At 43.2% G+C, this 14,969-nt stretch overlaps 1 protein-coding gene across 2 annotated transcripts in view; it reads left to right on the top strand.

The window, feature by feature from the left end:
- The first annotated feature begins 495 nt into the window (after window positions 1-495).
- Window positions 496-14,969, top strand: part of LOC106609109 (TBC1 domain family member 22B) — a 187,820-nt gene continuing 173,346 nt past the window's right edge. For both annotated transcript variants that reach the window (XM_014207530.2, XM_014207531.2), the window contains exons 1-5: window positions 496-711; window positions 1,458-1,514; window positions 5,543-5,726; window positions 5,896-6,118; window positions 7,404-7,583. In XM_014207530.2, coding sequence (XP_014063005.1) covers window positions 650-711; window positions 1,458-1,514; window positions 5,543-5,726; window positions 5,896-6,118; window positions 7,404-7,583 — 706 coding nt within the window. In that variant the 5' untranslated portion in view covers window positions 496-649. The remainder of the gene's footprint in view (window positions 712-1,457; window positions 1,515-5,542; window positions 5,727-5,895; window positions 6,119-7,403; window positions 7,584-14,969) is intronic.

The following is a 14,969-nucleotide window of genomic DNA, read 5'->3' as shown; positions in this document are numbered from 1 at the left end:
CTGATTCGTTGAACGCGGCACGTAAATAAATTCAACCAGGAAAGTAGTCGGACATTTCCGAGTTTCTAGTATCGAATAGCACATACATTTTTTTAATTCATTTTGAATTTTTTTATTTTTATTACCAATGTAGAAAAGTCTGTATACATACAATAAGTACATAAATAGACAATGATAGCATATGCTAGGGGGTACAACAAATTACAGATTATACAAAGACCTTAAAAGAAACACACATATTGATTGTTTTAACAGCTTTCTTATTAGAAGAATGTAGAATGGTCTTAATGTACTGCTTGAATTCCTTATAGAAAACACGGAAGAGTTTTTACATTTATGAATATGAAACTTTTCCATTAGCACAATTAGATTTATGAGGTAAAATATTAGCACATGAATTTAGCAACTGACACCAGTTGAAACTGACGTCAACCGCGTCTCAAATCACTTTCGGTCGATCGTACTTGTGATTGGGCGATGGCTAGGCAATGTGAAACGGACCAATCCCTGCAGCGCTTGCTCAGAGGAACCCAGATCCAACATGGCGGAGGGAACTGGGTGTAAATAAACACACGTTAGACGTTTTAAAAGCTATAGCTAACAACACTCGCATTTTTGTGTATATGACATATTGTACCGGGGAAGTAAAATGTCAACTGACGGAAACAAGAAACAATTCTGGAAAAGAAACACAGCTAAGGTCCCTGGCAGGTTAGTGACGTGTTCCTTCTTGCTAGCTACATTTACTCACTGCTTGATAGCTAGCTTCGTTTCACTATTGAATCCGAAAATGCATATCACACTGACTGTAACGTTAAAACATGAACATTTTCACATATCAAGAATGATTTCTTGTTCTATGTCATACTTTATGGGGTTGCCAAACGTGCGCATGCGACAGTGAGTGCAGAGAACATATCAGCATCCATTTGCTAGCTTAAGGCTAGTATACTTTAGTCGGATAGGTAAACAGCTAGCTTAGTTAACCAGCCAAACATTCCTAGCTAGCCAGTTCGCTAACTTGCTAGGGTTTTCATTTAGCTAGCTAGTAACCTTTTCTGATTGAACTGACTCGTTGTCAGAGCGTATTGTAAACACACCAACAATGAAATTAGACGACTTATTGAACTTCTTTCTGATGTGTAGCCAAGTTTCAAGTAACTTCACATTTAGGTTAGCTACCTACATGCTCATCAAATAATCAAATGGGGCATCACATTTTGTTAACTTCTGTTGTTTTCAAATGAAACCTGAGTAAGCCAAAGTTAGTCTGCTCATTCATGCTCTACGACTTTGCTCCTTATTGGAGTGCACTTTAACTGAATCAAGGCATTAGTTGACAGAGACATGTTATCCACTGTTCACTATAACACACTGTAATACAGTAATACATTCATTCAGTAGATTTCTTGTCAAAGCATAGCAATAGGTCATTGTGTTTTCTTTCCTCTCCACAGCATACAACATGTGTATGGTGCTCAACATCCTCCTTTCGACCCTCTTCTGCATGCTAAGTAAGTGTTTGATTAGTTGTACTGTATAGGCTCAACAGTACGTCTGTGTCACAGATAGCACCCCATTTCCTTCTAGTAGTGCACAATATAGGGAATAACGTGCCATTTGGGACATATTCTACAATGGTGACTGTTGGTCCTTTGATAGGGGATTTAAGATGGTCATTCAGGTTGAAGTAGTGAACGGACCTGAAAATCCAGTCAATAAACTGGGTGTGTTTAGCACTTTCAGGAAATTTTGAGGCCAACATTCAGTGCTATTGTAACTTTCTTAAGCCTCAAACACACTGACAGCGTCATTGCATTTTGGTACACCAGAAGTACATTCATTTCCAATGGAACGCTACGTTTTCCTTGCAGCATTGCATTGCAGAGACAGTTTCAGTGCATTCTGTGTGGTGCATACATTGTATTTATCGAACGTATGCATCAAATTGTATGGCTTGACAGAAATGGTAGCAGAAGGTGAATGTTGAACTTTTGCACAGATATCCAGATGATGCTTCATACCATTTTGCGCAATGACGCTGTCAGTGTGATCTATGCGTTAGGGCTATTGTAATTACAGAAACACTGCATGTCCTAGTTTGACTGTCTTTTTAAGCACCCGCTTGACTTGATTGAGGATAGGGAATTATGGCCGCTCCACTTTAGCCTGGCTGTCTAACAGTTTAATCAACACTAGCTACATCGTTGCCTTGCCAACACAACAGCAGATTAGCTAAAGGGCAATTCCACGGTAACATAATTATGCTTTGACTCAGTTGTTTTCACTTTCAAATGTATGTCAAACAAAAAACATTGATTTCAAAGTTGACCTAACTGGGTGTAATGGTAATGGAATTACGGTAAAATCTCCCTTAGGTTTTTATGAGACCACATTTTCCAAGAACTCTGATAAATATCGGCTCCGAATTAACATTCAAAGATGTCTGCAGAAAGATTGGGGTGTCAGCTATGACATGGCACCTTGTTTGAAAAATATATATTTTGGTTATTGAACTACATTCAGTGAAGTGGATTTACACCCGGTAATATAATTATGGTAATTGATTACAACATGGGTCCTTGATCTGTACTACACAGAAATGCATAATTATGGATATAATTTTATTGTCGTCATATTTTACTAGTTTGAACAGCACAGAAGAGGACAGTGCAGTACAATACAGTAGAGTTCAGTAAAGTATAGTACTGTATTTTACTGTCCTCTATTATACTGTACTACTGTATTGTATTGGACTGTACTCTACTGTGCTCTACTCACTGTACTGTGCTATTCAGAACTTACGTCTATGATACACTAGGTTCAGATTTGGTCCAGTCCGTTTTGTCTGTGCATGTTAACGTCAAGGCCAGGGTGGCCTGACCAAATGTGAACTACTTTTCAATGTCCATGAACGTCCGGTGTTGGTCGGTGCTCAGTGGGTGAGGATGCTGGTTACAGTAAATTGAAAGAGAGGGGGCTCGTGGGTAGGTGTCAGTAAGACATTAACTGGGACGCAGACTGTTTTAACACTCTTGGTTAGACTACTAGACAACAGAAAGACAAAGAAATTCATTTTGAGCTGAACATAAGTGTGCCTGTTGAAGGGAGGACAATAGAAGGTGACCCAACTGTGGTTTGTGACTTATTATTTCCCATTGTAGCCAATTCAGTTGCAGTAATTCCATTACTGATTTTTTTTCGTGGGGTTATTCCGTTACCAATTTGGATTACGAGTTTTAATTACATAATAAATGGTAAACAAAATGTATATCAGTAAAATCACTAACTACTGGTAGGTCTACCATTACTTGTTACTTCTGCGAACTTTCATTACCCTCCCTTATGAGGGAGAGAAAATATCTTAAAGATATCAGTTTTTGGTAACAGAATTACAAGGTACAAGACAATATTTCTTAAACTTACACAAGGTTAACAATTTCTCCAATACTAAATATAAGTGTTGATATTAGTTGTCAGGGGTCTTTACATCAACATTATGGTGTTTTGATGTATTTCTAATACCGTTGAAGACTTTTTCTCGTAGATTTTTGCTAAGACCCCTTTTCCATTATAATTATTATTTAACTTTTTACCCCTTTTTCTCCCCAATATTTGTGATATCAAATTGCTAGTTACAGTCAAGTCCCATCGCTGCAACTCCCGTACGGACTCGAGAGCCGTGTGTCCTTTGAAACACAACGCTGCCAAGCCGCACTGCTTCTTGACACACTGCTCGCTTAACCCGGAAGCCAGGCACACCGATGTGTCGGAGGAAACACAGTACAACTGGCGACCGTGTCAGCGTTCATGCGCCTGGCCCGTCACAGGTGTCGCTATTGCGCGATGGGACAAGGACATCCCGGCTGGCCAAACCCTCCCCTATCCCGGACGACGCAGGGCCAATTGTGCGTTGCCTCATGGGTCTCCCGGTCCAGGCCGGCTGCGACGCATCCCGGGATCGAGCCCGGATCTGTAGTGATGTCTCAGGCAGTGCCTTAGACCGCTGCGCCACTCAGGAGGCCCTTTTCCATTTGTTTATCCAGAAATCAAAGCCTTGACTATGCCTAATTTTTAAGATGGAAAATGGTTGAAAAATGTATCTATGCCTTAATTTCCCCAAAATATATAGCTTTCATTTGACAACATTTTATATGTGCCTGTGAACTTCACATGTTGGTGCTCATGTGTCCTTTTCGATGGAAATTCCCTAAAGCAGAGACAGACTGATACCTAGAAGGGCTTACTTCTCAGGCCTGGCACCGACTATATATTTATGATCTGTCTTATCCCCATTTGACATCTGTTTAGATTAACACACACAGACCCAAGGTAGGCCTAATCAAATACTCTATATAGGGAACAGTATAATATTCTCCCGGCTGGCTCTCTGGGCTGTGCATTCCAGCCCAGTCCAGTCTAGCACAGTTCTGAAACTCCACCCATCTGCTCACATACCAGTATACCAAGTATATTCTCCCAACTGTTGGTTGTGGGTTGACAAGGAGGGAGCGGAAATGCATGAAGCAGTGATCTTCAGTAATAGGCTTTTGTTGCTTTGCCATTGAGATTAAAGTGCAGCAAGTTTAATCATGTGGTTGATGTCCACAGAGGGGTTTATTTCAGTTACTTGTTATTGTTAGGCTGAGTTCCATAGTTTTATCACCTGTCAGGGGTGGGCTAGTCACAGGCAGAGTCATATTGAACTTGGCTTTGCTTTTGTTATGCTAATGCTTTGTTTTGAATGAAAATAATAAGATGGAAAGGAAGGGTCCCCCCTCCCTCTCTTCTTCCACGTGTACTGTTTTTCAATCTTTGGTGCACACCTGAGTCTCATGAGAGGAAAAATGATACATTTAAATTGGCTTTTTATTACATTTTTCCCCTTGAAGAAAACATCTCTCATACACAAAGGAAGGTTTTCTGTGAGATTGTATTTTTAATTGATTTCATCTCTGCGCTATGATTGTGTAGCTTTTACAATAACCATTTTGAAATCATTTAAATAGATGCTGACTCATTGATAGTCCATGTGGAATGTTTTTGTGGTTGTCTAATTTCTTTCATTATCGTCGGTCAGTTATTTTCAACATTGGCTCGCTGCGTCAACGTGAGAATATCCATCCGTAGCCTGTCGATATCAAGGGCACACCTGCAGTCTTTGACTAATATAACTTAAAAAAGACCCGTGCGGTTTTGGAATTTAGTACAAGATTATGCTCTTTGGCTGAAGTAGGCACTTTTTGACAAACCGTATTTGGCATTTGAATCTTAATGCCATCTAATGGACAGTTGAAGGTTTGAAGTTGCCTTTCCAGAGTGAATTTGGCTCTCTGTCCTAATCTTTCACGGCCCTTCTGTTCATCCTTTCTAAGTTTTACACCTGTCCTTCAAATTACCATTATTACCAACCTCTTCCACCTTCCGCAAAAAATAACATGAATTGAAAATACATGTATCATTTTGGTGCTTTTGATGTCTTCTTTAATGTTTTGGATGACTTCTAGTACCCTAAACTTCTCCTTATGTTTCTCCCTCTCAGTCTAATCAAAGCAGGCAACAAGCCCCAGATGACACCGGGAGGGAAGCCAAAGAAAGCCACCACCTTCCAGGAGTTTGAGAGCATCACCAGCGATGCCTGGGATGTGGGGGACGATGACGACGAGCTGCTCGCCATGGCCGCACAGAACCTCAACATCGAGGTCGTCATGGAAACCGCCAACAAGGTGATTCTATGATGTAAACATACACAGCAGTCAGTCATCCTTGGGTGTTTCAAAGGCGCTTATTATGCACTCATAAGCCTTTTTTATGTTAACTTATAAGCCCTTACATTACATTAAGCTGTTTGTAAGGAGTTAAAAAATGTAATATATTGTTATTATCATTATGCAGGTTATCGAGAACCACAGCAAGCAGCAGGAGAAGCAGAGACAGGACGATGCTGGCGCGTCAGAGCTGGAGGAAAGAGAGGAAGAGGATGCAAATGAAGAAGAGGTGGAAGAAGAGGAAGAGGAGGAATCGACCCCTGAGGTGTCGTTTGCCTCTGAGCCCAGCCCGCTCAGCGATGGCAGACTTGTGAAGTCACTGAGTGAGGCCCCCATCGGATCACCTAAGGGTAAGTTGACATCTGTCGCACGTTTCTCTTTTCTCGGTCTCGCTCTCCTGCTCTCTATCTCTCCATCTCTATCCATCAATCAACAAACAGACAAACAAACAAACAAACAAATGTATGCTTCAGGTGAGGTGACAGATGCGACTATCAACTTCCTAACTGTCTCCAGTCTCCACCCACTCCTTCTATACACAATATTTCCTCTCCCCCTGCCTCTGCTCTGAGCCTGTTAGGCTTTTCATGTTAATTTGTAAGTGTGGTAACAGCAGCAGAGCGTGGTGTTTGTGCTGTGCAGTGGGGAATGGCTGCCTGCTGTCTGTGGTGGTGCAGGAGATAAGAAAGCAGCCCTAACACCAGTAGTTATCTCCATGGAGGAGACACTGGCTGAGCAGATACTGTCTCGTGTCTGCTCCATTCACCTGTGTTGTTCGGTACACACGCCCATGCATGCATATATATATTGTTCTGCTCTCTATTATTGAGTCAACTGTAGTGTTTGTTAAATTATAAATCATGGTGATAATGCAGTGCCTGTTGAGCTACCCCCTCTCTTGTTCTTTGTCTGCATGTAGTGATAGTACTCACACACTCCCCTTTGCATGCTGTGTTCAAACAAAGCTGCCACCTTGAGCTCAACTCATCACATAAAACCTCAGTGTTCATTTTCCTTTAGTCACATCACTATAATCTTGTTGTGTCTATCTGGTAGCTCCTCTCTACCCCCTTCTATCCTCTCCCGTCTGTCTAACCTGGCACTCTCCTCCCTCCCTGCCTTCTGATGTGTTGTTGTCTGCTGCTGTGGTCTGTCTCTGTGGACCCAGCTGCCTGGTACTATATTAGATAATGGCCCACTGCAAGGCTTTCATTAGGCTTCAGCACCCAGCCTGCACTCAGGCTGCTCTCTGCTAATGGACAGACAGACAGACAGACAGACAGACATACAGAGAGTGGGCTGACCTCGGCCCTGCAGCACTCTACACCCTCTCTGGGTGTCCTCCACTGTCCTCTACCTTTTGCTGCTGGGAACAAACTCTACTCTGCCCTGTAATTGTCTGTAATCGGGGTATTCTGTTGCTGGAATGGAGAAAGGTGGTTGAGTTACACAGTATTTGTGTGTGTCTGTTTGTTTGACGCGTGACGTCAATGGGTGCGCTCGGAGGAAAGGTGCTTGCAACAGGTGTGCGTGTTTGTCTGTGTGTTTTTGCATTTGACCAAGTGTGTGTGCATCTTTGTGGGTGTCTGCATGTTTATTGTTCTCAGTATCTGTCCCCTCTCTCTGTTTATCCAGATGCGGCCGGAGAGAGAGCGTCGCTCCACAGACAGCAGTCCCTGCCCCACCGGCCCACCATCCCCATGGTGGCTCGTATAGCTGACCAGAACACCTCCGGGACCCCAGCCATGACAGAGAGAGAGGCCTCTCGCCTGGACAAGTTCAGACAGGTCCTGGCTGGACCCAACACTGACCTTGGTATGTTTCTGGATATTAATTACAGATCGAAGATCAGACGCCTGTAGGAATGGTGGTCATAGGGATCATTGAACCCACACCGTTTGAAGCTCTGATATGTGCTTTGTGTAGGAACGTTACCACTTAACCACACAGGTTCACCCCAATCCTGAACTAAACCATTTAGGGAGATAAGATATCTGACCCTGTATCATTGCTTTGGGTTACAACACCTCCCTGTCTCACCTTGCTAAAATAAAGACATCCTCTTTTAAAAAAAAATGAAAACACCGTTCCCAGCTCTGTGGTAATGAACTCCATCTGAGAAAACAAGCAGTGAAACATCTGCGGTGTTGTTCTAACGATGCCATATGAACAGCTGAGGGGGAACTAAGCTCAGCCATCTGGCCAGTGGCCACCGTGCATAATCCAAGGGACTGAAATTATGATTTTAGTTTTTACTTGCTTGTTCTATAGCTTACTTCTACTGTACTTCTTTGAGATGTTTTATTTTATTTAACCTTTATTTAACTAGGCAAGCCAGTTAGAGCACATTCTTAATTACAATGATGGCCAAACCCGGACGACGCTGGGTCAATTGTGCGCCGCCCTATGGGACTCCCAATCACCGCTAGATGTGATGCAGTCTGGATGAGATGAGATGGTGCTTAAACTTGTGATCCAAGGCCATAATGGGGTAACGGCAGTAGCTTTGGTATAGTTCTTCTATGGGCATTTATATGGCCGACTTTGAAAGTTTTATGGGTTATGCTTTCAACTTCTACGGGCTATTCTGTGGAGGATTTAAAGTTCTATGTGTGATTTGAAGGAGTCTATTCACCCTTTGACTCCCACTTGTTCTCCTATAAGTTTCAAGGTCTTGTTCTTTGTCAGTCCCCTAATCTTTCAGCATCTGTCTGTCTTATCAGCTCTGTCCTGGAAAGGCATGGGGGCAGATCGTTAGTGAGTTGCATTGGAGCTGCTCAGTTGTGTGCGCGAGTGTGTACGTGTTGTCAGACTCACTCTTAGCCCTTTTATACCCTTGATGATTTTCCCTGCAGTCATCTTTTGTAATGCTCTGAATGTCCTTGGATTGTGCTGTGTGATTGTGTGTGTGCTGTCTGTTCCGCTTCAATGATTCCAGCTTCCGTCGTTGTGCCTGAGCCAGAGGTGAAGGTGTCTTGGCGAGGTTATACCTGTGAGGGAGCCAATGCTATTGTTTGAGTCATTGTGATAGCGCTGATTCAACCCACTAGCTGTATCATTTTGTGAGGCTTAGTGTCACTGACTGTCTAGTCTATACAACCTGAGGTGAGCTATAAGTCACGAGGTGGTTCAGGGTCGTGCCGAGACATATGAGGGTGTAGGAGTGGGGTAAGTGAGGTGCTGAATGTCAAAGAAGACCACGTCCGATTTTGAAAGGCAAAGACCATAACAGGTTTGCCTTTTTTGCCGGTGTGGCAGGGACTGCTGTCCTTTCCATTTTCAATAGACACATGTAACCGGGACAACTCGTGACTGAAGACAGGACCACTGTATAGAGCTCAGTTGATACACAACCAGTGGCGAGTTTTTTCAAGTTTTTAATGTCACATGTACAGTGAAATGCCTTTCTTGCAAACTCAAAACCCAACAATGCAATAATCAATAACATGAGAAATAAGAATATGAAATACACAAAGTAAGTAAGCATACTATATACTGGAAATATTTAAAAAGTCAGTTCTAATACCATATTTACATGGGCAGGGATACTGGAGTGATGGAGGTAGATATGTATAAGGGTAAAGGGATTAGGCAACAGGATATAAGATAAACAGAGTAACAGCATCTTGTATGTGAGCGGGTGTGTAGAGTCAGTATAAATGTATGTGCATATTATGTGTGTGAGAAAATGGAGTGAGTGTTTGTCTGTGTGTGTTGGGGTGACAGTGTGTGTGAGTGAGACAGTGCAAGATTGAAATAAAAGGTCAAAAAATATAGTTTGTGTAGATATTTTGTTAGCTATTTATCAGTCGTATTGCTTTGGGAGAGAAGCTGTTCAGGAGCCTGTTGGTGTCAGACTTGATGCACCTGTACCTTTTTCCTGTGCGGCAGCAGAGAAAATAGTCAATAGCTTGGGTGGTTGACTATTTTCTGGGCCTTATTTTCACACCGCCTGATATAGAGGTCCTGGATGGCTGGGAGCTCGCCCCAAGTGATGTACTGGGCTGTCCGCACAACCCTCTGTAGCACCATGCGATCGAGGGCGGTGCTATTGCCATACTAAGTAGGGATGCAGCCAGTCAATATGCTCTCAATGGTACAGCTGTAGAACCCCCCCCCCCCCCTGTTTACTGTCCACGATCAGCTCCCTGGTCCTGCTGACGTTGAGGGAGCGGTTGTTGCTCCGGCACCACACTGCCAGGTCACTGACCTCCTCCCTGTAGGCTGTCTCATCGTCACTGGTGATCAGGCCTACCACCGTTGTGCTGTCAGCGAACTTGATAATGGTTTTGTGCGTGGCCACACAGTTGTGGGTGAACAGGGAGTACAGGAGGGAACTAAGCACACACCCCTGTGGGGCACCTGCATTAAGGGTCAGCATGGCGGATGTTGCCTACCCTCACCACCTGGGGTCGGCCCGTCAGGAAGTCCAGGATCCAGTGACCTTGGGTGTTCAGACCCAAAGTCATAAGCTTGGTGACGAGCTTGGAGGGGACAATGGTGTTGAACGCTGAGCTGTAGTCAATGAACAGCATTCTCACATAGGTATTCCGCTTATCTAGGTTGGTGAGGACAGTGTGGAGTGCAATTGAGATTGCATCGTCTATGGATCTGTTGGGGCTGTATGTAAACTGGAGTGGGTCTAGGGTGGCTGGGATGAGGGAGTTATTGTGTGCCATAACCAGCTTCTCATAGCACGTAACGATTACAGAAGTGAGTGCTACAGGGTGGTAGTCATTGTGGCATGAAGCCTTAACGTTCTTAGGAACAGGAATGATTGTGGTCATATTAAACATGGGGATTACAGACTGGGACAAAGAGATTTTGAAAATGACTATGAATTTGCCTGCCAACTTTTCTGTGCATGCTCTGAGCACGCGCCCTGGAATACCATTGGGGGCCGTGGCTTTGAGGGTGTTGACCTGATTTAAAGACCCTTCTCACGTTGGCCTCGGTGAGCAAGATCACCAAATCCTCTGGGTCAGTGACACCAGGTTCAATGTTGTTGTCAAAGCGTGCATAAAATGCATTGAGTTCATCTGGTAGAGCGGCATCGTTGGGCAGACCATGGTTGGGTCTTCCTTTGTAATCCGTAATGGACTGTAACCACATGCGGCGGGCGGCAGTCTGTGTAATATGATTCCACCTTATTCCTATATTGTTCTTTTTCTCGTTTGCTGACTCTGCGGAGGTCATTGCGGTCATAGCTTGCCTTGCAAGCAGTCCTGTAGCATAACCTCTTATTCTAGTGACCATTTCTCAACGGAGTGAATCACGGGTACTTCCTGTTTGAGCGTCTGCTTGTAAACAGGAAGTAAGTCACGATCTGATTTGCCGAATGGCAGACGAGGGAGGGTCTTGTATGCTTTCTTGTGGTCTAGGACTTTATCGCCCATAGTGGTGTTGAGACGTGTTGATGGAAGTTGGGCATCACGTGTTGTTAATACTTATTTCCCTCGTTAAAATGCAAATCAATTTATAACATTTTTGACATGTGTTTTTCTGGATTTTTGTTGTTGTTATTCTGTCTCGCACTGTTCAAATAAACCTACCATTAAAATTATAGACTGATCATTTCTTTTTCAGTGGGCAAACGTACAAAATCAGCAGGGGATCAAATACTTTTTTCCCTCACTGTAACATGTCCTGGTTTCAAGAGAAATGTATATTTCACCTAGATATCCCTAATATAACGACTGCGGTGTACAACATAGAAGCTTATCAGGTTCTGATCATCTTACTATGCTTCTTCACCCGAGATTGATTAGCAATCGGGGGCCAATCAGTTCTTTATTCTCCATGCCCCGCTTTGTCATCAATATCGACAACCAGCAATGAATGATGTGTCCATCGTGATTTTCCCTGAACTTTTACTGCTGACCTCGTTATGAGCAAGCCTTGATAAGGACCTTCCCATGTTGGCCCTAATGTGTCTGTCACATATTTTTGTACCATCACCCACTGTCTCGGCACTACGTCATGTCCCCCTCGGGAGTTATTCCCCATTAGAGAGTTGTATGCAATAGTTAAGCATTGTGTCACTCATAAAGTGAACGTCTGCTTTTCTCAAATCTAACTGCCTGGTATTATCACATTGTCCATTGTAGTAACTACCGATGCCCAGCCTACCTTCCTCACACCCCACTCCACAATGCTTGAACCGTCTGTGTGTAAGATAAGATAAACTCAGGGTTTTCCAACGGATGACTCTATTAACCCATCAGAGAGCTGATCCAAAACAACTCACAACAGTCGTGTTCAAGTAATGTGGTATCTGTAGGAATCATCAGAGTAGCTGGATTACATGGTGTCTTTTCAACTATAGCCATGTCCCATAGATCTTTAATCACTATTTTAGAGTAGTGTCCATAGTTTCCTTGCTAGTCGGATTTTGTTTTGTGCAAGGTGGTGCAACACCTGTCAAGCAAACTGGTTCCATATCCAAAGTTCCACACTCATTGTTCTTCGTAGTCCAAATAGCATGATTCTGAACTATAGATTCCTGCAAAATTCTTCATTGGACCAATAGAAATTGATAATGGTTTGGTCTGTTTCATCTGTCTTCCCCTTCCCCACACTCCAGTTGCTCTCATCTTCTTGCCCGTGTACTGAGGACATATGTTTTGCATAAGATATGGGAAATACGGTGACTTCAGCACCCGTATTTACAACAACAAAAAATCTACTGCAACGTTAACCATCATGTTCACGTTTATTCCATCCGATTTCATATATACACCAGCTGAGATGGGACGTAAAAGGGAGTCTTAGTTTACCTCCACAGCATCCAGCAAACGCTGCTGCTGAGCTGGAGAGAGCTTCTTAAATTTCTCCATATGTGTTGTGTCATTGGGGCTGTTCTCCTGTTTCCATTTTCCCTTAAACGGACCCTTCTTCTCCTGGCCACTTCTCATAAAATCACGTTTTCTTTTCCAACATTCTCGTTGCCAGTGACTAGAAATCCCACAATAAGGACATACACCAGGTTTCTCTTCTGCTGAACAAATAATGTTGTTGGTTTCACTCGGAACCTGCACAACTCTGATAACCACGTCTCGTGAATACTTTAAGGTTTTTGACCATTCATCCAACTGTTTTGGAGATGCTGATTTGTGTGTGATAACTGTCTCTAGAGGTTTGTCTTTACTCCCTTTTACAGCCTGTGTTCTGGTTGGCCTAAGACATCATTCGTCACTGCTGTCAGAATCTGTTGACCCAAGGACAGGCAGTGCTGACCAGTTGCTTGAAACCTGATCTTCCTTGCCCAATTCAGTGTGAGAATATATAGAGGGAACAGAGAGCCCACAGGTGGGGTTCACGTCTGACTTTTTCACCTGTGTCTCCTGCTCTACTTTGAAATGGCTTTTTATATCACTAGACAGTCAATTTAAAATCTCTTTCATGCTCACATCCGGAAGAGCTGTTCCACCCTTTTCCAGAGTGGTTTTCTCACTTAACAATGACATTACATTAACGTCAAAAGTTGTATTATATATCTCTATGTTTATATATACAGTTGAAGTCGGAAGTTTACATACACACTTAGGTTGGAGTCATTAAAACTTGTTTTCAACCACTCCACAAATTTCTTGTTAACAAACTATAGTTTTGGCAAGTCGGTTAGGACATCTACTTTGTGCATGACACAAGTCATTTTTCCAACAATTGTTTCCAGACAGGTTATTTCACTTATAATTCACAGTATCACAATTCCAGTGTGTCAGAAGTTTACATACACTAAGTTGACTGTGCCTTTAAACAGCTTGGAAAATTCCAGAAAATGATGACATGGCTTTAGAAGCTTCTGATAGGCTAATTGACATCATTTGAGTCAATTGAAGGTGTACCTGTGGATGTATTTCAAGGCCTACCTTCAAACTCAGTGCCTCTTTGCTTGACATCATGGGAAAATCAAAAGAAATCAGCCAAGACCTCAGAAAGAAAATTGTAGACCTCCACAAGTCTGGTTCATCCTTGGGAGCAATTTCCAAACACCTGAAGGTACCACGTTCATCTGTACAAACAATAGTACGCAAGTATAAACACCATGGGACCACGCAGCTGTCATACCGCTCAGGAAGGAGACAAGTTCTGTGTCTAAGAGATGAATGTACTTTGGTGCGAAAAGGGCAAATCAATCCCAGAACAAGAGCAAAGGTGCTGGAGGAAACAGGTATAAAGTATCTATATCCACAGTAAAACGAGGCCTTTATCGACATAACCTGAAAGGCCGCTCAGCAAGGAAGAAGCCACTGCTCCAAAACCGCCATAAAAAAGCCAGACAACAGTTTGCAACTGCATATGGGGACAAAGATCATACTTTTTGGAGAAATGTCCTCTGGTCTGATTAAACAAAAATGGAACTGTTTGGCCATAATGACCATCGTTATGTTTGGAGGAAAAAGGGGGATGCTTGCAAGCCGAAGAACACCATCCCAACTATAAAGCACGGGGGTGGCAGCATCATGTTGTGGGGGTGCTTTGCTGCAGGAGGGACTGGTGCACTTCCCAAAATGGATGGCATCATGAGGATGGAAAGTGATGTGGATATATTGAAGCAACATCTCAAGACATCAGTCAGGAAGTTAAAGCTTGGTCGCAAATGGGTCTTCCAAATGGAGAATGACCCCAAGCATACTTCCAAAGTTGTGGCAAAATGGCTTAAGGACAACAAAGTCAAGGTATTGGAGTGGTCATTATAAAGCCCTGACCTCATGGCACGAAGTGTTAGCAATTTATGTTATTCTTCAATAACACAAACTCCAAAGCAAATCAGGGGGAGAAAAATAGGTTTATTTGAAAAGGACAACTCATGACGTTATGCAGGGAGGTAGATGTTCAGATGTTCAGTCTCCCCTCTCCTCAGCTGTTCTCCACCGAACGAAGGAACAGAATGCCATTTTTGCGCCCCAGCCTAGCCTGGGGTTGACCAATCAGAAATCCTTGCAGTACCACTGGGCCAATGGCCAGATAACCAGTATCCTGCTCCAGACTCAATGTACAGAACGTAGCACACGTAGCTCTGAGTTAAGGAGTGACATTCCACAGATATTCTTATACTAGCCAGACACATTGTGCCAGCGATGAACTTAATTCAGAGGCCATAATTAAGAGACAGAGAGAGAGGGAGATGGATCGATTGATGGAGGGAAAGTGAGAGCCTATAGGGAGCGAGTGAACAGAGAGAGAGGTGTTGACAGA

Source organism: Salmo salar, chromosome ssa07 (assembly GCF_905237065.1).
Source record: "Salmo salar chromosome ssa07, Ssal_v3.1, whole genome shotgun sequence".
Lineage (NCBI taxonomy): Eukaryota > Metazoa > Chordata > Actinopteri > Salmoniformes > Salmonidae > Salmo > Salmo salar.
Note: the sequence above shows the minus strand (reverse complement) of the source record. Positions and strands in the feature narration are given on the sequence as shown.